The sequence below is a fragment of the Osmerus mordax genome, chromosome 14 (genome assembly GCF_038355195.1).
Source record: "Osmerus mordax isolate fOsmMor3 chromosome 14, fOsmMor3.pri, whole genome shotgun sequence".
Taxonomy (NCBI): Eukaryota; Metazoa; Chordata; class Actinopteri; order Osmeriformes; family Osmeridae; genus Osmerus; species Osmerus mordax.
Genome location: NC_090063.1, coordinates 867,302 through 891,094, shown reverse-complemented (window position 1 = coordinate 891,094; position 23,793 = coordinate 867,302). Strand labels below are relative to the sequence as shown.

Here is a 23,793-nt window from a genome sequence, read left to right as displayed (position 1 = left end):
GGTAATTTGTTCCAGAGAAGAGGTGCTCTATATGAGAACGCCCTACCTCCAGCTGTTTTTTTTCTTAACTTTGGGAACCACCAGATAGCCGGCATCTTGAGATCTAAGTGTCCTTGCGGGGCAATAGGGTGCAAGGAGACCGGAGAGGTACAGTGGTGCCAATCCATGCAGAGATTTGTATCTTAGTAGTAGAACTTTGAAGTCAGCTCTGGCTTGGATAGGGAGCCAGTGTAGAGAGATAAGAGTAGATGTTATGTGATCAAACTTTCTTGATCTGGTCAATAGTCTAGCAGCAGCATTTTGCACCCGCTGTAAATTTTTTAGGTGGGTAATTGGGAGGCCAGAGAACAACACATTGCAATAGTCCAATCGGGACGTAACAAATGCATGTATTAGTTTTTCGGCATCATCCTTTGAGAGAAACTTTCGTATTTTGGCAATATTACGTAGATGGAAAAATGCAGTTCTGGTAATTTGCTTAATATGGTACTCAAACGAAAGGTCTGGGTCCATTGTGACTCCTAAATTTTTTACTAGCTGGCTTTGAGAGACTTTGACGCCGTCTAGGTCTAAGGTCAAATTATCAGGAAAATTATTTATATATTTTTTAGGACCGAAAATTTGAACCTCGGTTTTATCCGAATTTAGAAGAAGGAAATTTGCAGTCATCCAAGCTCTCAACCTAGAAACACATTTTTCCATAGCATGTGGAAATTCTCCAGACTTTATAGACATATATAGCTGACTATCATCTGCATAACAGTGAAAATTTACCCCAGAGCTTCTAATTATGTTTCCTAAAGGCAGCATATAGAGAGAAAATAACAGAGGGCCTAGAACTGAACCCTGTGGTACTCCGTATTTTACAGTGGAGCTCCTGGATGAGCAGCCATCATAGTGGACATATTGTGATCTATCAGATAGATACGATCTAAACCACTGAAGTGATGTGCCAGAAATCCCAACATAGTTCTCCATACGTTCCAAGAGAATCTCATGATCCACCGTGTCAAAAGCTGCACTTAGGTCTAAAAGAACCAGGACAGAGATAGAACCTGCGTCAGAGGCTAACAGTAGATCATTGACTACCCTGGCTAATGCAGTTTCAGTGCTGTGGTGGAGACGAAATCCAGACTGGAGAGGTTCATAAAGCTGATTTGAGGAGAGGTGCTCAGTCAGCTGTTGTGCCACAGCCTTCTCTAAAATTTTGGAGAGAAATGGCAAATTTGAAATTGGCCTGTAGTTGCTAAGACAACCTGGATCCAGGTTTGTTTTTTTTAGAAGGGGCTTAATAATAGCTTGTTTGAAATCGATGGGGACTTGGCCAATTACAATAGATTCATTAATAATACTAAGCATGGGTGGTCCAATAATAGGGAGAAGTTCCCTACAGAGTTTAGCAGGGAGGGGATCGAGAAGGCAGCTAGTGGGTTTCGAGGAGTCTATCAGCTCGATGAACGCTTCCATAGAAATAGGGTTAAAGTGAGTGAGAGCCTCAAAATGCTAGACACGATGCTGAGACATGGCTAGATCACAGAGATTTCCGCTGTTGGTTACAAGCAGTACCCTGGGGCCCGTTCTCTGTATCTCGCTAACTCAGTTAGCTGGATTTGATTGTTGCCGATTTGAGCTCATCCTGGACTTGCTGTCATAGCAACTAGAGCCCGACCGATAAAGGATTTTTAAGGCCGATACCGATAAGATATGAAACTTAAAGTCCTTTGAACAAAAACACTATTAAAAAAAACAAACAAACATTAATATTCATTTATCGTCCATTATAAATACCGATAGTTTGGAAAATGCCTAATATCGGCCGATAATATCGGGCCGCCGATATATCGGTCGGGCTCTAATAGCAACAGGTCCGTAAGCTTAAACCTGCTCGGGAGCAGGCTTATTTTATGTAAACAAGATTTGATTGCGGCTTTACAAGCAGAGGTGATACAGGAAGTCTGTCACAGCCATGTCTTGTCTGTTTTTACGACAGCAACCTGTTGCAGAAGGTGGGAAAGTAATTGGCAGAATTTAATATTAATCGCACATTGTGTGATAGACAGATCCAATTAGCACAGCGAGACAGGCTACTATACTTTTTGAGAGATAGCATTTTTCTCTTGAGGGTGTCATTTACATAATTAATTTGTTGGAACCACTTTAAATTATATGACATTAGATGATAAACAAAGTAATTATGAAAATAAGAAAATACAAATAGGCCTAGCCTACTGTAATAAGCGATAAAACATCTAACGTGGTCACTACATTTAATTTGTCTGCTACTTTTTGCCAGCCCTCTCCTGGATTTTGCAGACTTTGAGGCGTTCCCTGCCGTTTTGATTAAATCTTCCAATTTGGAGTAACCTTCGAGCAAGCTCTTGCTCTGTTGTGGAAAACACGGGGCGCTCTTTTTGGCCATGGTGAGCAGCCATAGACTTATGTGAGCAGCCAATAGCAGCGTTGCTGATCAAGGTTTCTACTATCGATACATACCCCCTTTTAGACCAACGCATAACTCAATCCAGCTATACTAATCGTAAACAACAAGGGTGTTGGAAGAACCGAATTAGCCAGATCATGATTAGCACGATGATGTCATCTTGGATGTGTCATTTGATCTCGGATTTAATAAGCGACGTACGGAGAACGGGCCCCAGCTCCAGGTACGAGGCTCGCTGAAAACTTTGCCCAAAAAATATTCACACACACTCACTCACACACTTTCTCTCTCTCTAATTGAGGGCAAGTTTGTTTTAGTCTATTTTCATTTTGGGGGTAAGGTTTTGGGCATTTGGCAAGTTGTTGGGTGTGGAAGGTTACTAATGTGATTGCTTTATCTGTAATTTAAATGAATGCTTTTTCAATTACTGAATTCATTGACATACATTTCTTTGATTTGAATACTTTTTTTGGTAATGCGTCGAGTAGGTCTTAAATTTCAATCTCTATGGTCTTAAAATGTCTTAAAAAGGTCTTAAATTTGACTTACTGAAACCTGCAGAAACCCTGTTGGTGCAAATCGCATCTTCCGAAAACAGCCTGAAGGATGTAATCATGGTTTATCAGGTCAAACAAAGAAATTCATCCTGTGCACAATGCAATGCCCAAGATTAGCCTATTCATTCTATTTAGTCCGTTGATGTAGGCTAAAATGAACGTATGACAAAAATGTACGCCAAACACACAGAACACATGCTTGAAAGTTGGCACAACTACTTGTGAAACATTTAACACTAGAAGTGCCAAGCCATTTTTCCCTACTTGAAGCGCTGTTAGTCTACAGACAGGGACGTTGTTACTGACATGTAATGATCGCTAGATGGAGCTTGTTGCATTGAGAAAAGGCACGGTTTTAATGAACGTGTTTTACGATCATTAAAATTAACGTGTTTAACGTGTTTTATCTGTCATTTATTTCCATGTTGTTAGTCGGTGATTATTTCATTGGAGCGTTTGCTGTCTCGTTGCGGGTTAGGCTAGACAGCAGTTTGTCTAGTAGCCCGAGATATCAACCTTTTATAGACGGCTGACAAGATTGCGTTGTTGTCCCTAGTCAAAAGTATAAACAAACACACAGACAGGCGGTCCTAGCACATTTGGCGCCCCAGGCAAGTTTTTCCCTTACATTTTTGTTTCATACAGGCTATTGTATTACTGTAACATTGGGACTTTCAAGTGTAGATGACTGGGTATGCAAGGGCAGTAATTCATGTAAAACAAGAGTTGCATTTGATAAATCAATAGGCGTCCTATCTACTACAACTAGCCTGACAGATCATTTAGAATAGCTTACTTTTTGTTCCCTCTACATCTACGGACTAAATAAGAGGAACCTGTTTGTTCCTGTAATCACAACTGGTTAAAATACAGTATTCATGTTGAAAAATGAAAAATTCTTAGTACTCCTAATCTCACACTCACCTTTCTAAACTAATGTGTGTGTGTGTGTGTGTGTGTGAATAGGGGAGTACATAGCCTTGTACCAGAACCAAAGAGCCATCATGAAGCAGAGACACATCGAAAAGGAGCAGTGCATCAGCATCCTTGCCCAAGACAAAGAGGAGATGAAAGTATGGTTCCAATACACACAAGCGCCTCTTTTAAAGAAAAGGGAGCTGAATGGTATCCATTGCTAACCTGCTCAACCACAGAAATAACATTTGCGCAACTCATAAAAATGCAATAATGTAAAAATGTACTTGAATGAGCATTACAGTTCACTATCAAATTTTGCACATCTGCAGGCCAAGTTGTTGGAGCTGCAGGACCTGGTGATGTGTCTGGTGGGGGAGAGGAACGAGTGGTACAGTCGCTACTTAGCCACCATAACCGACTTCAGTGCCATAGCCAACCCCAACCCGCTGCCTGGTGGAGAAGAAGCAAGAGAGGATCCCTCTGCTCAGAGCCACATAGAGCTGAACTCTGTGAACAGGCCAGGTACATACATTAGCACATACTATCTTGTAACTTCCACTTGCAACGGCATTAACATCGTCATGGATTTAATTAATGGAATTTCCCCCTGGTCTGAAAGAATTGCAAATTGACCACACTTGTATTTTGTTCTGCATGTCGGTGATGGTCATTTTTCATGAAAGTGCAGATTATAAATTATAATCATCCATCGCAATAAAATATTTTTAAAAATATTTTAAAGATCCTGTAAAGTGGAATTGAAAATGAGTTTTAAGTTCATCACACCACAGAAGAATGTGTTGTTAACTACCCCTCCAAATTCAAATGAAAAAAAAACACAGACAAGTATGTTAAATTAGGCTTTGAAATCGTGAGAAAATCAGCAGTCTTTTCTGCTTGAGACTGGGGGGGGGGCCTGTCGCTTGAAGGAGTTGAATCTCCGCCCCCTCGAATTTATTGAATCTAGCAACACCAGCTAAATCAATTGCAGATATCAGAACAGACCTACCTACAGTCTCTGAGTGTTTTATGTATTAATTACTTTGTCTTTGCATCGTATGAGCTGAGTAACAGAATTCAACCATCTGTGATCTGACGTAGATAGATTGCTGTGATGTAGATCGGTCGTGTTTTGATTCCGCCAATACAAAACCTGAGCTGAAAACGGAAGCTAAACTTTTCAATGGTCTAACTCCACATTTCAGTGGAACAAAGTTTGCGCTTTGCATATGCTTTCAGGAACTCATTTCACACGTAAGTAATGTACTGAAGCAAATCATGGAATTTGCTTTACAGGATCTTTAAGTAGAAATTCTTACTTGAATGTTGGACCCCTGAAATCAACTAGTGGAGAAAATCCCCTTGAAAGATATTCAGTAATAATTAGCATCCACCATTGTAGCAACCTTACGATAAACAAACACCATGCATCTTAGTTTATGGGTAGTGGCTTGACTGAAACTAAGTAACAATAGCCAATAAAAGCATATATGCTAATCAATCAGAACCCCCAAACCCAACTAGAAAACAAGCCTTAAACAAACCTAAAATAACGTAGTATTCAGTTACCTTTTCAATGTTGTATACTATCATTTGTGACTTCTTCAAAGCTCTAACTTTCATATTATGAAAAATAGGAAAGTGGTTAAAAATAAGGGGGTGGGGAAAGTACTAACAGTGTTTCCCACACATAGACAAATTTGTGGCGGTGCGCCACAGAATCAACACCGGCCGTCACATATTGCGTTTCGTTATTCTTTTCTTTTTTTACGCTATACGCAGCGTATTCATTCAGCTGCATTTCCTTTCCCTGCTCTCCCTCCGTCTCTCTGTCACTCACGCGTCTCTCTCACATACACACACACACAGCCCCTCCCCTCCGTGCACAACGCGTTTGTCTCCATGAAAACAAGATCATCCCTGGAAGCTTGGCCTATTTGGTGCAGAGAAGACGTCTGGCGAAATTCACAAGTTCACAAAATGTTGTTGTCTCGTGAACACCTTTACACAATCACACATTAAAAAGTGCTATAAAAAATATTTTATATTCTGAATATAGTTTTCAGTGTGTTAATGTTGGAGTCCCGGCCTTCTTTAGAAATTAACTAATCGCAAGTTTACGGTAAAATGCAGTTGGGTTTGTCGAGGTCAAAACACTATATGTAGCAGCTGTGAATCAAATAAACTTATTATAAATAATGTTATGTCATTACACTGAATGTTTGCTCCTTCAATCCAGATGAGTATTGAAAAGTATTTTTCACGACTGAAAAGGGCACGTGTTGAGGATGAGGACCAGCTTGAACCGGAGGTATCAGTCTGAAACAGAGCTGAATAGTCCGACCAGTGTCGTTCTGTGTAACGAATTATTAACGAAGGAATTATTTCTCTCCCCCCCCCCCCCCCCCCCCCCCGCTGGTCTGACATGGAACAACCCGCCGCTGCCGCCACCAATTTCTTTCTAATCTGGGGGAAACGCTGAATAAATTAGACACCATGTGCCTCAGACGGAAATGCAATACAATCAAGATTTGTAGTTTTATTTTTAAAATGTAATACATTTTTATAGAATTTTCAAAAGGGGAATAGTCATACAACAGAATACAAATTTACATTATATTAACGGGGAACAGGGCCTGTGCGGGCCAACATTCACCTGTAAAATTATAAAGGGAGATGTTGAATTTATAGAAAACGGTCAACATTAGGCAGTCAAATGGTATGACAAGAGGCGTGTCATTACCAGGCTCAGACGTAATACGCGGGCGCAGAATTACGACGGAAACCCGCAGATTTTCAAATGGAACGCATTGGTCTGAGGCAAAATGTAAATAAACTTCTCAACTCATATTACGTCTCTATTATTCAGGGAGTCAGGTGGCTGAGCGGTAGGGAATCGGGCTAGTAATCAGAAGGTTGCTGGTTCAATTCCCCTGCCGTGCAAAATGATGTTGTGTCCTTGGGCAAGGCACTTCACCTTACTTGCCTCGGGGGAATGTCCCTGTACTTACTGTAAGTCGCTCTGGATAAGAGCGTCTGCTAAATGACTAAATGTAAATGTATTATTAAAACATTAGCCAAAATTCTAAGAATTGAAAAGGAAACACTTATCGACCACAATTACACAAGAGACAGGGCCAGGGAGTTTTCAGGCGATCTTTATGAGGATGGATCAATACTTTTTTGCAAAGTCTTAACATTCAATTGACCATATTCGGCGTCAAACTGTTGTGGAACATCTTTGGTCGCTCCGACATAAGAACAGGAAGGCTAGCGGAATGCTCCTAGAGGAGTACAGTGTGGGAACAGACAAAAACCTCAGCGCATAAGCACAACAACATTTACAAAAACACGTGACTTGCAACGGGGAGTGGGGGGGGGGGTAGACAAGCAGCATCTGGACCTGCAGCCATGGTAGGCACTGGACACAGACCCGCCAGCCACCCTGGGGAAACAAGCAGGCGAAGGCGTTGGATGGGGGTGGGGGGGTGGTGATATCTGTAGTAGGTGAAAGTTAATGTGTGGGTAGGTCTGGGTTGGCGCCTTCGACCTAGGCCACAATCAGTCCGATTCTCCCTATGAAGATTGTGTTGGCCAGGAAACATCCTTGGTCATGACCCGGGCAGAGACCAAACCACAGATGTCGGTGGTGGGGGGGGTGGGGGGGGGAGCAAGATAGTCTCGCTTCAGCGCTCTCCAGGGGAGTTGTTTTCCAGCGACGGCCTTGGCCAAGGCCTGTGCTGGTTACGGGGCCGAAAGTGGATAAGATTAGGGTAGTTGTTTTGACGAGTAGCCGCAACTCAATTTTCACGTTCACCCTTCAGGAAGGTCTCCATGTCCTCCATCTTCCTTTGCAGAGCCGCAAACTTATCCCTGTTGTAATCAATGCTGCGTTGTAAGTTCACAGTCTGAGCTCCAACAACTCTGCCCACCGCATCAATCATATCGGGCAGCCTAACGGGGCTTTTGATGGCTGCAGCCGTTTCCTTGATTTTCCGATATACAAAGCCAGCGCCTATTCCAAACAGCAGAAAGCCTGTAATCATGGTTCCGAATATGAAGATGTCTTCAACGTCCTCCACGGAAAGCGCCGCTAGACACACGACACGCCAATTCTCCCACGCGTCCATCGTGTAGCCAGCTGCGAACGTCCCGTCCGGACAGTTGGGTTCCCCCGAACCCGAGCTTCTCTTCGAGAAGATGGTGTCAATAGCATTGAGAGACCAGCTAATTAATTCCATGCTTCTAGTTTCGGAGAGTGATGATGAGAGAGTATCTTAAGACAAGACACAGCCAAGCAGGGAAGGTCAGGGAGGGGAGGAGAGAAAAATGTGACTGCCTTCGTCGAGAGCCAAAGGAGAGTAATCGACTTCTCTTTGGGAACGGCACAAGAAAGGTAGCCTGTTCTTCCCTGGAAATAGGGGTAGTGTTTTCTTCTCTTCTGAGATGGGTAGATAGGCCTACTTGATTTATCAATGGCAACAAAAACAAATCCACACGTGCACAGTATAACTACTGCTGGAGTAATGAGTCCTAATGTTACAGTGATACATAACACCACAATATACATTCTCAACCAGTATACCCTTAATACCTGTCTTGTCATTTCAATCAAGGAGACCTAGCCTAGATTTTCCAAACAAATTACATTTGCCTCTCATTTTTGTCTGACAATAAGTGAAGAACAGTAAATGTTCTATCAACATGGAAATGAATGGCAGATTGATGAATTCATTTTACAACCTTGCCTTTGGCTCTGTGTCTGAAGACTGCGGTCAATTGACCGCAGTCTTCAGATGGATACTCGGGTGCGCTGACTGCGCTCACCATGCATTCCTTGGGTGGAGGAGGAGGATTGTCCTGCAACGGCAGCTGGAGTTGGCACCGTTGCTTCTCGAAGACAGTCGAATGTACTGCATTTTACCTTTAGCTGATGCACAACGTTGGTGCTTATTCGTTGCAACAGTGTTCCTTATAAGAAATTATCTTCGAACATATATTACACGTCGCTTCGTCCTTATCTTTGGCTTTATTAAAATGTAGCCGAGCCTTTGACCGCTTTGTACGTTCAGCCATCGTATCTAGCAACAAAATGAGAAATGTAGAGAAGTAGAGCGTGAGCCAATTAAATTATTCTTCTTTTAGTTTAAAGGCGGTTGGCAGGCCATTTAATCGAATTTAGTAATTTTATTAGACAATCGATGTGTGTTTGTGCACCAGTGATTTGATTTAAATGACCTGACTTATCTCTCGAGACATAAGTTACATTATATTACCTAGTCTCGATAGCGGTATCGATAAGCTCGGACCTTATTGATCTTCGGGTTTTGAGAAATTTGGAACCGGGTCCTTACAGAACCGGGTATCGATCCCCATCCCTACTTGTGAGTTGATAACGCAGACCATGGTGTTCATAACAATCACCTACCAGGGTTCCCGCGGGGTCTTAAAAAGTCTAAAATTCGGAACTTTACATTTAAGGCCTTTAAACGTCTTAAAAACTGCCAGATTTTCATCCGAGTTCTTAAATTTAATTTAGTCAGGTCTAAAAAAGCAGAACGCTGCCAGCAGAACGCTGCCAGCAGAACGCTGCCAGCAGAACGCTGGTTCGGTGTGTAGTTCTTTCTGGGAGATATTGGTGTTGGTACGTACGCGGTGATAAAACTACAAATCCCGTGATAAATGCAATACCTGCCCGCGAAATATGTCTGCGCTTCCTCAGAGTTTGTTAAAGTTCGGCTACGTGTGGAAAATGAGAAAGTGTACTTTCAACGAGACATGGCTAGATCACAGCAATTTCCGCTGTGATCTAGCCATACGCAAGATAGCAAGTTAGCAACCGCTAGCTACTTTAATTATACCCTTTACAACGAGCTAGCTAGAAAAAACATCAGCTAGTGGAATACAACAACAGTTAATGCTTTCATCTCAAGATCGTCAATTGACATATCATCAATATCATCATCAATAGTATGTGTTTAAAGCTGGTTAGGCAAGTTTTGCGAAGCTAGCTATTTTAGCTTCTGTTTGACACGATTCAAACCAAAATATCAAAGCAGTAACGAGCATTGAGTGGAGGGACAGAGTGCATGCAGGTAGGTAGACAGACAGGTAGCCCGTCCAATCACTAGTCAGGGTACCCCTTAACGATTGATTGTGTTTATTACAGTATTGCAATGCCCACAGATGCCGGAATTATTTCATATTACCGTCAAACCTTTAGATATATTGGGTGCTATAAAGACGTGAAGTTACTTTCGGCAAATATTACACAAAGTGCTTCTCAACCACATTGCCTACCCTTCCTTAAACTTGTGGGTATATATACTTTACTCAACAGAGAGGTTTCCCTGAGGAGTTAAAGCAAACCAAACTGGTTTGAAGGTATAGAAAGTTTTGTCAGTCCCGGAAGCAATACATCACAAAGCGGTGGGATATTTAACAAATAACCAATGGGTTTTGCCGTGTCACTGATACGAGGTGCAACATAGATTAAACACAGATAAATGCTAATTATGCTAAATGCTATATTTTAGGATTATTCTATTCTAATATGTCTCAGACAAATTCAGGGACTTGGCCGCACATTCTAATTAAACCAGTCAGTTGACCTGTAGTTGTAATTCAACTACAGGTCAACTGACTGGTTTAGTAACTATGTAACAAAAATTTAACCTTGGTTAACTTGGTATATCCTAAAAATTGTTTAGTTTTTAAATAATGTTTGTTTCAGATGGCACTCGAGTGGGGAGAATTTTTTTGTCAATAGGCTAATTTTCATGCATCCAAAGCCTGTTTATGGAAGTTGGATACTTGAATAGGGAGTTTATTACATTTGAAATCACAAGAAAGTAGAAAATGTAAACCACCACATTTATATTTTTATTAGTGCTGTCAGTTAAACGCGTTATTAATGGCGTTAACGCAAACCCATTTAAACAGCGTAAATTTTTTTTTGCGAGATTAACGTTCTTTTTGTCCTAGCAAACTTTGTTGTTTTTTTCACATGCTGTTGCAACAACCACTGACGTTAGAAAAACTACAACACCACACCGGATCTAGCTAGAACGGAAACAAAACAATAGGCACGACGCACACACTTGTTTGGGCTTGTGTGCCGGTTAAAGAGTAGTAGGCTAACGTTACGTTTTGAGTGGATGGCGAGCGCGAGACGCCGAAATGGATGCCACTAAGATTCTGAATGGAAAGTTTACTTTTGAAAAGTTGCCAAATGGTTCCATTGACAAGACCAAAGTGATCTGTGTGTTTTGTCGTTGTGAACTGAGCTATCATCGCAGCACGTCCAGTCTGAAATACCACTTGATGGCCAAGCACACAACTGATGCGAATTCTCCGCCCCTCGTCAAAGCCAGGCGATTCATAGTTTTCAGTCACGTGACATCCGCGGTGACCTGGAGGGCAGAAAGCTGCCGGCAAATTTTTTGGGATCACCTCTTGGCTAAAGAAAAGGCAAGATATGGACACAAACTGCAAGTGTTGGGCACTTGCGATCAATATACAGCACCCGCTGCCATATTTCTGCCCCTAAAAACCGCAAAGTGTTTATATACGTGATGACTATGTGATATCATTACTGTAAACTATTACATAACTGCTAACTATTCAAACGGAAATTAAACTTTTCCTTTAATCTTTAACTATTACAACCCCAATTTCAAAAAAGTTGGGATGCTGTGAAAAATTTAAATAAAAAACGAAGGATCAAATGAGTATGAAAATCCAATCACTCTTAACACAAGCCTCACATATTGTCTTTGTTTTACATTCAGTTGAATATCGGTGTACAGGGATTTCCAAATCATTTAATTCCAAATGCATTTTGAGTTTAGTTGTGTAACACAACAACCCAAATATTTAGCTAACTACCTAACTTTAACTCACTACGACCACTGCAGTTGGTCGCCTCGTTACACAACAAACAATGTCAAACCAATTACATAAAGATGTGTTTTATGGCAAAACAAATATCATAATTAATATACCTGTATATTCTTGTTTAACTTTACTTGAGCTTGATGAAATGTTAGCTGCAAATACGTGTATATTTGGACGGCTGGCATTGTTTGCCCTCCCCGGAGACAGAGGTAACACAGATTTAATGGCACAAATCCTATGAAAACTATGAATTGCAATGTTGTTTTCAATTTAAAAAAAAACATTTGAACTAAGCAATCCGATCCACTTTTCCATGTTGATAAGAGCATTAAAATGAGAAAAAATAATGGGACAAAAAGAAATCAAGGGACATTTAGAATGGATAAAAATGTGCGATTAATCGCGATAAAATATTTTAATCGTTTGACAGCACTAATTTTTATTTATTGGGGATAAGGAACCAAATAGAATTATTCCTTCCGAAAAACTACTTGATCCAATACATTTTGAAAATGCTGTTAATCATATACCAAAGCAAATCATATACCAAAGCAAACCTCCTCCAAATATATACTCCAAATATATAACTAAATTAATATACTCCGCCTTACCTCTCTATATGCAATTAAATAAAATATTTTCAATTAAATCCGTGTTTAGTCTGTGATTATTTAATTAGAGCATTTGTTGTCTAGCCCATAAATCATTCAGCAAATTAATGTATTGGCTAAATGATATTAAACACGTTGGTTAGATTGCAGTTGGTCTATAGTAGCCCAACATTATCAACATGTTATAATCAGCGGACAAAATTGCGTTGTTGTCCCCGGTCAAAAGTATAAACACACAGGTACATCATATACATTCTATGGTCTAATAGATCTAGTTATCCTGGCAAAACATGTAATGTTCTTCATTTTTTGTCAGGACATGGTCCAAGTGTTGTAAAAATGAGAGCCATGTGTCATTTGTTTGGAAATTCTAGGCTTACTTGATGTTAAGCCTACATGTTGATGCTTAGCCTATTTTAACAACTTCCGGAAGACAGGCAGTGTAGCCTTTAATAGAATCCGAATCCGAATTTGCTTTATTCGCCATGTAAGTTGAAACAAACAATACATTTACTGGGGCAGGAAGATGCATACAATAAACATATCCGAATCTTAAATATAAAAAGTGGAAAAAGTACAAAAGTCTAAATAATTCTAAACGATACTATACAATGTAAAATATAAAATAAGATCTAAAATATGATGACTGTTATAAGGGCAGTAGCGCATATAAAACTTAAGTTTACATTTACATTTTGTCATTTATCAGACGCTCTTATCCAGAGCGACTTACAGTAAGTACAGGGACATTCCCCCGAGGCAAGCAGGGTGAAGTGCCTTGCCCAAGGACACAACGTCAGTTGGCATGACCGGGAATCAAACTGGCAACCTTCGGATTACTAGCCCGATTCCCTCACCGCTCAGCCACCTGACAAAGTTGCATTTATCTGTAAATGCAAGTAGGCAGCCAATCTACTACAACTAGCCTGAGAGTTAATTTAGAATAGTTTACGTCTTTATATCTACAGACTAAAGGTGAAATGACATGAAAACTTCACTTTAGGAGGTTATTTAACATTAATATGAGTTCCCCTAGCCTGCCTTTGGTCCCCCAGTGGCTAGAATTTTCGATGGGTGTAAACCAAGCCCTGGGTGTTCTTCTCCGCCTTGAGAAAATGAAGGCTCAATTGCTCTGTTTGAAAATCTCCTCTTAGTGATGTCACAAGGAGGAAGGTTTCCTCCCCTCTCTCTGCTTTGCCTGCCCAGAGAATCTGGCCCGCCCATAAGAAACTGAGCTACGACCGTGCAAGTGTTTTTATCCTCGAGAGACATCATGGCTTGCAAACGAACGAAGCATTACATTTGCTCCGTTTGGATGTACAAAGGAAAACAAAAATATTTTACAGTTCCTTCATCCGAGCCTCTGAAGACCCAGTGTCTTAATTTTATTTTCTCTGGAAATGCGCGTACACAACTTCTGTTGTAGGCGCATTTGTTTTGTATGTCTGCGCCAGACACTTCAGCCACGACTGTTTCCTCAATTTGAGCTAATATAAAACTGGCCTTGCTGAAATTAAATTCTGGATCAGTACTAACTCTCCTTCGTCCAGCTACTAACCTCGGACAAGTAAGTTAACTAACGCTATATCATTTTGTAGCTTTACTGTATATGGTTACCTAGCTTTCTACCCTTAGAATGTGGCTGTAACATTAGCTCTGCAGCTAACAGCTGAGTTACTGTCGCTAATGTAAAGGTAGATAGCATCAATTAGCCTACCATTTGCAAAACAGTTACAAACTATCAGTCATATCATATGATTTGTTTTGCTCGTGTGAATATGCTAAATGCATTTATTAATTATGTTTTTCTGCTTTACAAATCCTATTTGCATTTTACGATTACAATTATTGTTCCTGCTGTGTCATGACATAATAATTGCAATTACCAGTCAACACACATGCCCATGTGAAGCTAATGCACTTCAGAGAATTCACTGAATTTTTGTCATGTTGCACATAATTATAGACTATATATAAACTGTACATATTAAGCTAGACATATCTTATTTAGGCTATATACAGTAACCTTTGTCTGAATGACAGACTTGTGCAAGGGAACAAGACAAGTACATTTCCCCGGTGTGATTTTGAAAAAAGAATTATACTGGGTGATAAAACAAACATCTAGGAAAAGTCAAGAAAGCAGGGTCCTGGAATTTGATCGACTGCAAAGATTTTTTCTCTTCACTGGGGTCAAATGACCGCTTCTAGTGTTAATGAATATAATATATTCTATCTACTTCATTTGGAGAGGTTACACATGTAATACAATTTATTTATTTTACTAATGTTGCGTATTGTAATCCCTTTGACTTTGAAAAGTCTTTGCTGAAATGTATAACAAAAATATACTACACTCATATTTAAAGGGGTGATTGACTGTTTTTTGGGGGTATTTCACACTGTTCCTTAAGGTCTCCGAATAGGGTATGTAACATTGGTTGGGCTGCAAATGACCCGGGTGCTGTTCTACGCCCCCTGATACATCCAGTGCAATTTTCCCGGGAAATCGCTAGGTTTTCTCCTTTTATGGTATGCTCATGAATATATAGATGCGCTGCACGCTGATTGGTTGGTTTACAACGAGTGAAGCTGCGGAGCAAAGACGCAACATGGCCAACAGCACTCACTGAAACAACGAAGGTGGAGACTTGAAATAAAAACGATCAAATACATCTATTGTGTCTACACAACACTGTTTTCAACAGATTGACTAGATATCATTTGAAATGATTACGTTAGTTGTTTCCACTTCTGTTGTCGAAGCAAACAGGATCGCCTTAGGTGGGTAACGTTAGCACTACAGCTTAGCAAACAAACTATCGTGATTCAACTCAGCTTAGGTTACCCCTAGCTATCTTGCTGAAAAATAGATCTGGACAAACATGCATCTTGAATTGTAGATTTACATGACAACACAGGTTATTTATTTGAATGAAACACAGTCAGGAACATGAAATAATGTTAGCCCCATTGCCAATAAACTAGGCTAAATCATCACACATTCTACCTATGCTCTTGCGTTAGAAAGCTAAACTAGTTTACATGCTTACAGCCTAGGTGTTTTTTGCCATCTAGCTGTTCTTGCATTTCTTCCAAATCAGCGTTAATAAATAGGGATATTCCCATAGATAAACATCATCCATGCCTGTCTAGTGTCTTGTTCTTTTGGAAGATGGTGAAAAGTGTCAGGATTCCCGGTACAGCCTGGAACACTGCATTTACGGCGCTCCATTTTCAATATCTTGAAAACGTATTAACTTTCTTATTTGTAATTCCTGTGGAAGTACAGAGCAGCCCGCAGCTAGCTAAAAAAGTGTCTACGAGATCTACGACGTCCGTTTATGTTCCTGGACCAGAAAAACCAGAGGGCGGGTAAATGTAAATTTTGAGGCGTGACAAAGTTGATGCTGCAACTTGCAAAAGCTAGCGTTTGCAAGTTGCAGTTTCAAAATAGTAGTGAGAAGTGAAATTTTGATAGGAAAGAGGTTTCAATGGACTTTGAGGTTCACTGTATGTCTATTTTACACACCAAACTGTCATTTTTCAACTATGACAAGGTAAAATCGGTTTTGCAATCAATCGCCCCTTTAAACAATTCCCAATTTAAAGTCTAAGATATTTGTATTTGTCTTACATTTACATTTAGTCATTTAGCAGATGCTCTTATCCAGAGCGACTTAAAGTAAGTACGGGGACATTCCCCCGAGGCAAGTAGGGTGCAGTGCCTTGCCCAAGGACACAACGTCAGTTGGCATGACCGGGAATCGAACTGGCAACCTTCGGATTACTAGCCCGATTCCCTCACCGCTCAGCCAACTGACTCCCATCTTATGAGTTTCTATTAGGCCTTTAATGCCTAAACAGTCATTAGGGTCTTGCAACAGATGGGTATTTCATTTCCAATATCCTGACTTCTTAAAGGTAAAAATATATTGTTGAATACTCACTCATTTATTGTAACTCACTTGACTCTATACCTATACACTATACTTGATATACACTATGTATTCATATTTCAGAAATTCATTCATTTGTTGTGTATTCGCTTTAGAAAACATTCATATTACATTCATTTTACCATTTTAATTATTGTTGCCGCTATTGTCATAACATGAATTGCCCTTGTCTACACACAAATGGCTATGTAGTGAAGGAAATGCACTTCATAGAATTCAGTTAAATTGTCATAATTTTGCATAGGCTATACATAGTTTGCTGTATATATATATACATATATATATATATATAACTATCTTATTTAGGTTATAATCATCTGAATTACATACTTGTGCGAGGGAGACCTTGCGACATCTGTGAATCGCAGCCTTGAAAGGAAGGGAAAAAATTGCCAAATGCGCAACCAGAGGAAAATTGCTTTAAACTAGCTTTTTTGATTTAAAAAAATCATTAAATTACTGGGTGATAAAACACATATCTAGGATAAGTCAAAGCAGGATCCTGGACTTTGAGTGCAAAGATATATTTTTTTTAAATCTTCACTGCAGTGAAATGACCGGCGCTCAGCGCTTCTAATGATTAACACAAAAACAATAACACCCTGTCTGAATGCGTGAAAAGTGTAGAATCTTTCAAGGGGTATTTCTCTGCTAGAGCATTCCAAGTTTACCAACATTCAGATATGCATATCTCATTCAACTATTTTCAGATTTCAATATATGATACATTTTTGAAAGCTTAAAATCTCGGAATTTTTACAATCTGTGAAAATTTAGAAATGACGGCGCCTTTTCACCAGAGGGTGTCATAATTATGTCTCTTGCACTATGAAAAAATCCCTAATTTTGTTTTCTTTGGGTCGGCGCACATTTCATTCTGCTAATCACATATAGCTGTGAAATCTGAAGTTGTTCTGACAGTCTCGTTGATAAGTTAACTTGGCTAAGTGTTTGTTTTGACATCCATGTAAAATGACATATTGCAGTTGGATGAAAGTCTACAGAAAATGAAAATGTGCTATTTTGCTAAGCAATGCTTTTCATACATGAAAAGCTCACATATACACAGCCTATCTCAGAACCCATACAAAATAAATTAACATTTTCCCATTTCTCTCATTACCTGGACCACCTTCCTCAGAAGCAATGGAGCACTGCACTGTCATTGATCCTGCCTCGTATCCTGCTCCAGGGTTCAGCATCAGCCTCACCCAGACCCAAGTCCCCTCAGTGGAGTTGATTGCCCCCAAGCCCCCTCACCTGCTGGGGGAGGATGTTACAGCCTGCCAGATCTTGAAGCTCCTGCAGGAGATCCAAAACCCCCAGGGACCCACTCGCTCAACCCCTTTCTTAGGGGATAACCCCTGCATCCCCTTCTTTTACAGGCCCGATGAGCAGGATGAGGTCAAGATCCTTGTCATCTAAGTCCCTGCTGATGGCACTGATAGGAAAGAGGTGATGTTGAAGAGGTGGTATGTGCCCTATGAATCCTCACAGGTACAGAGTTTGTGAAGACAGTTCTTGTGTTTTTGACTTGATACTCGATTCTGTCAGCATCTTTCCTCTTCCCCAGTCAGTTAAGAGACACACGTTTGTTTTTTACTCTGTATTTGAGAGATTGACTTTCTATCTATCATATTCTTATTTGAGAATATATAAATGATATTTCCACCTTTTCCTAATTCATGTCCTCTTCCATTCTATGTCCTCTAGAACCCTAGTACATTTACAACCTCCATGATAAATCTTAGATGCAATAAAATGTCTCTGTAGACTTTTGTAGACAAATCAGCGGCAAATGCGGTTTGTTCTTATTTGTACTCTTAGTTTGTACTCACTGTGGCAGTTTTTCTTTATTTATCAGACCCACATGCTTTTCCTGCCAAGAGCAAAAGGTTTGAATGCAGCAGATTTTTCAAACTTTGTGCATTCTTGTGAGATAGAATGGTGGATGGGAGTGTATAAGCCTGCAGAGACTATTAGGATGCCCGGGATTGCTGTGTGGGAGGGCGGCATGTACAGCAGTTGGACTATAGGTGGGTTGGAGTCCCAGGGTAGAAGGATCTTTATCCTCAGTAGGTGTATAATAGAAGTCTTGGAAAAGTCAGAATGGTGTTATGAAAACATTTTAAACTCTAGTATTTGGAGCAAGATTAGTTTTTTGGTTTAAGCACAGTTTAATAATGTCATGAAAGAAAATTATTTAAATGGTTATGGCCCTAACCTACAACTATCTTTTCTATCCATCCTCTTTCAAAGGAGTAAACACGGAAGATCTTGATCTGTACTGTAGAACCTAGCTTTTATTTATGTATCTGAGTGAGCTAGGTAGGCCTATATCCAAATAGTCATGATATGCATCTAATCTTACTTTCCATATTTTGTGTCAAAGCACTCAGGGATGAGTGACATCAAGGCAGGGTCATCATCTCAATCCTTCTTTTCAGCTTTTTTGGTTGTTTCCCTTTCTTCATATCATGGATCCTTTGAAATGCTTACAAGGACTAGAGGAAGTTGAGATGTACTGTAGAAAGCTTTTAAAGATCACGGCTGTATCTTTTGGCTGGACAGTAAAGCCATCTACTGGTTCTATGGTAAAAGCGAACCCATGTGATTTTATAGGCTTTATATACTGCTGCCCATTCAGGCTTAGGATTCTGTTTGTATCAAGACTAAAGAGATTAAACTAAACTGTGTGTGGACAGAGTGCACAAATTACAAGTATGCATGCATGTAAATATTAACTGAGAGAGTTGTATTAATTCTAGTAACACAAGACGGAGCCAGTTGATAGACTGCATCAGGGAGTTTTCAGACAGAGTGGGCAAATGTTCAATAGTTAATAAATGGCAACTGCTCAACATATCTGCTCTGCATTTATGGTCAAAACTATAACACCCTACAGTTCTGGGAAGATTCTTTGCTACAAGGCAAAGTATTCATAAATGTTTATTTTGATGCATCCATTTTGCATTATAGTTGAACCCATGTATGGAAGATCTCAATTAAGATGTGATCACCACTAAATAAAAATAAATAAAAAAACTACTTCACTGAGAGAGTCGTCATGATCATTGTTATTTGTATGACATCTTAGTTGAAGGGTACAGAAGATATGCAGTTGTGTAGAAATGTGTGTGTTTACCTGGTCTACAGTGATGCAGCAACAATTATACCCTCAGCCCCAACAGTTACTGGATTTGTGGTTTTTATTGGAATTGAATGTTCAACATTCCTGGACCCCAGGAAGAATAGTCTCCACTACGGTATAGACTAATGGGGATTCTTAATAAACAAACACTGTAATTAAATTCCTGGTTTTCTTGTATACATATTTGTTTTTCCTTTGAAAATATTAATATGAAATTAAACCTTTTTTTGAGAGATGAGATCAAAATTAAATGAAAATGTTGTTCAACTTAATTATTTTTTCAGCCCAAATGCATCAGCTTCCATTCATCTTCAGTGTGTGTGACAGGCTTTGAGGCACGCACCCTTGATATGCTGATAGTTTGGGCTAAATGTATCAGGCCACTGACTTTTGACCAATGACAGCTGGGGATGCTACAATACAAGAGTGGGGACTTGTGAGTAACAGGTGTCTGGCACGCCCTCTTGATTTGTCACCCGTTTGGACAAAATGTATTCAGCCCACAAAGGCCGTTGACTTTATGACCAATGTCAGCAGACGTGTAGACAGTATAGTCAGGTGCTATTGGCTACTGTGTGTGAGAGTGGGCCACATGATTGTTGACATGGCTGGCGTTAGTGAAATTTTGATTGAGGTGGATTATTGTCATTCTCAGTAAAGCGATTTGGGACACACCCTCCAAACGTTCAAATTACACAATTATGTTTTTTATAAGTTGGTTTGAAAGAAAGGACTGGCTAATGGCAAGTGTAGCTACGAAATTGCTTTTCTGATGTTGTAACTTGGTATCTCGGATGTCATTCTGCATTTGCTGCAGCGTGAATTATTGATGAATGTAGCCTATAATAGCCTACTCTTTTTTAGCCCACCCAAAATCACCATCAAAAATTTTATTTTCCACACTCAAATGTTTTTTTTTGAGCAAACTGGTTGGTGAAAAAGAGTCAACCAAAAGGGAGTGTCTATGTAAAGTATTTGTACATAGTGTAACTGTAACACATTATGTAAATTCACTCTGCCAGATATTTGGGGGAAAGGAATGTGTGCAGTTTACCATATTGCTAGCAGCCTAAACTGCATTTGTGTGTCTATGGATGGGGAATGCTCTTTGTGATTTAATACAAAGGTTGACATAAATGACGGGGGCAAAACGGGGCATTCACATATGGAGCTGTGTGGCACAGCGAGTTGCAACACATCAAATATAGCTGCAAGCAGCAATGAGGGGGCCAAGCAGCTTAAATGACGAAAAGAACATTTTAGACATCCACGGAACAGGGTTCCGAATACAAGTAGCAAGTTTGGTGTGAATCCATCAAAGATTTGCTGAGATACGACCCAACTTCCTGTTTGGCGGCACTGCTGCCAATTTTGATTGTCTGTAGCGGACAAACAATTTCGAAAATCTAAAAACCGTGTGATAAAATTTGTCGTGGTTGGTCTGTAAATTACCCGTGCCAAATCTTTGTTTATTGCAACACCCCCTAGAGGTCAAATGCATAAACTTTTTTGGACGTCTTTTGAACAGGGTCCCGAGTCAATATACCAAGGACGGGGTCAATGCAGCAAAGATCTGATGAGAAATTACCTTACTTCCTTTTTGGAGGCTTCGTTGCCGACTTCGATTTGGCTGCACCGTACAAACGGTTTAGAAAATCTAAAAACCATGTGATAACTTTTGTAAGGCTTAGGCCGAATCCCAATACTCTGTCTTACCCATACCCCTTACCCTTAGTTCTGTGCGTTCCCGTGAGAGTAAGTGGTGTCCCAATACTCTTTTTGATCGAGGGGTAGGGCTAAGACGACGGGTTATACACTGTTGTGGAAAAAACATCACACTATTGTAATTATGAAGATGGAGAATGATTATGGATGGTATGATTGAAAATGAACCTCTTCATCACCTTTTTACTTTTATATGCTATATTACTTAAAACCAGACGTAAAGCTGTTGACTGATTAGTATTTCCACTGATATGTAAAAGATATTAAGCCCAAAGTGCAAATCTGGATATTTAGGGGCTGAGGGCGAGAGAAGACTGTGGGTATATGCTTCTTCCATAGAAAATTACAAGGCCCAGATATCATGGGACAGATTTATTACCCTACGCTCAGCAGCCCAGTGCAGCTGGATTTTCAAGGCTAAATGTAGGCCTGGAAAGTGGGAGACTTAGAAAAACGTGTGTAATTCAAATTCAATGACAATTGACCAACCGGGTGCGAATGCATAAATGCATCTGTGACAAACTATAATGTACCAATGGCAAAATATCACAAAATAATAGAGTAGGGTGATTTCAGGTACTGTGGGACACTTTTTGGTAGAGACTCCAGTAGACTTACAAAATAACTGTTAACTCACCCCAGTGGTGTTTCTGTAAATCGGTTTAGGGCTTTGGAACATTTTCATGTTGGAATGAAATGGGAATACACAATATGTTAGAAGCTACACACTTTCAAACATAACATGACCCCCTCACTCAGGCAGAATTTTCAGGTAATGTGGGACAGCTTGTCAGGTAAAGTGGGAAAGTCATTTTGAGATAATAAACAGGCTTCTTTACTTATTTACAATGAATACAAAACCTTTTATTAAACAATAAATCATGTCATTCAATAAAAAAATTATATAGTCATGTTCATTTGGACATTTTTACAAATTCATGTAAGTAATATAGCGGACCCCAGCCTACAATATTTTATTGAACGATAAAAATTTAATTTAATGTGTACACATAGGAGCTATTCATTTAAAATGCTATCTTTAGTCATTGGCACAATATGCTATTTAACTTTAAACAATGTAATACCATAACACTATAATAATGTTAATTATTTAACATTGCATTGCATGTTAACATGTTAACCATATGATCAGTTTTTCTTTTGTTAAATCAACGATATTAAGTCAAATCAAACTAATTTCATGTAGTAATGTCAATCACTCTTGTTTGGATAAACCAGGTAAAAGAAAATGTATTTAATTATATACGCTTTTTAAGTTTTTAATGTTCTGGCAGTGGCTATTTTTTATTTACATCGTGAAGCATTCCTTGCAAGTATAAGATGCATCGTCAAAGAGTCCGTTTTCTTCGGCATAAGACTCGTGGTACCATAGCTCGCACATGTTACATTGAATCCAGTCCTAATTTGTTTTGGGGTCTTCGATCCCCATAGGTCTTCTGACAGCCGGAGCATCTAGTGTTGGCGTGCGCGATCCCCTTTCATTTTTTCTGTTTTGGGACAACTTTTCCTTTTTTGGCTCTATCCACGTAGAGGAAATGCTCCTGGCTGGTGAAATGGTAGGATGGCGACTTGGCACTGGGCTTTCTTGTTGCCCTCTCACGTTGTGGTACCGAAATCAAATCAGAGAAGCTGACTGGGGGCCTTATAGACCAATTATTTGTTTGTAAACATTCGGGATGCGCGCGCAATGTGGCTGCAGAAAACCGGGAAAGGATTGCCTTTATAATGGCTAGAGAAGTACACGGATTATACAAATAGTTCGATTTAAAAAGACCAAAAAGGTCGAGGAGGACAGCCTTCAAGAGAAAAGCGATTCCCCATTGATATGTCACATCAGAATTTTGATTTGGGTTACGAAAGTCTTGAAATTTGAGTGAGAATGTCGCCCGGTAGACCGCATAGTCTTATGCGGCAGCCATGTCTTCACGTCATGTCACAAAATTCATAATTTTTTTAACCCTCGTGCTGCCTTCGGGTCACATGACCCAAAGGTAAATAACGAACCATCGTTGTGTTTACCCAATTTTACCCAATACAAAAACAAATAAAAATAATTTTCTTTTAACCTTCGCAATGTGGGGGGTCTGAGACGGTTAAAAGAAAATGCTTCACTTTGTTTTTGTATGCGGTTGTCGCAATACGACTGTTGGAGCCATTACGCACCTTGTTTTGTTTTGGGTACACACCACGTTTGTGGTGCTGATTAATCTGTAGTTTTATGTTTGAGCACTGGGTGGAGCATTGCCTTTTGGACGGTATATAAGTAATTAACAGCCAGGGATACACAGGTGTGTGGCTAGGGGAAATGCATACAGCTTTTCACCGTGTCAGGTCTGTGTCAATTGATCCAATGGGTGAACAGGAAATGTCCGACCTGCCCAAAGAGAGGATCATTCCGGATCTTCCCCCATTCACCAATGTGGGGGTTGATTATTTTGGACCAATTGAGGTCAAGCGAGGACGTAGCCTAGAAAAGCGCTATGGAGTGATATTTACCTGTATGGCATGTAGAGCA

General features: G+C 39.9%; 1 protein-coding gene across 4 annotated transcripts in view; it reads left to right on the top strand.

The window, feature by feature from the left end:
* The window catches only part of golga2 (golgin A2), a 119,511-nt gene extending 99,796 nt beyond the window's left edge, over positions 1–19,715 (top strand). For 2 of the 4 annotated variants that reach the window (XM_067249819.1, XM_067249817.1), the window contains 3 exons: positions 3,964–4,070; positions 4,245–4,437; positions 17,523–19,714. In XM_067249819.1, the coding sequence (XP_067105920.1) occupies positions 3,964–4,070; positions 4,245–4,437; positions 17,523–17,806 (584 nt within the window). In that variant the 3' untranslated portion in view covers positions 17,807–19,714. Of the gene's footprint in view, positions 1–3,963; positions 4,071–4,244; positions 4,438–17,522 lie in introns of all 4 variants that reach the window. The other 2 variants (XM_067249818.1, XM_067249820.1) reach the window with 2 other exon arrangements.
* Positions 19,716–23,793: the final 4,078 nt, after the last annotated feature.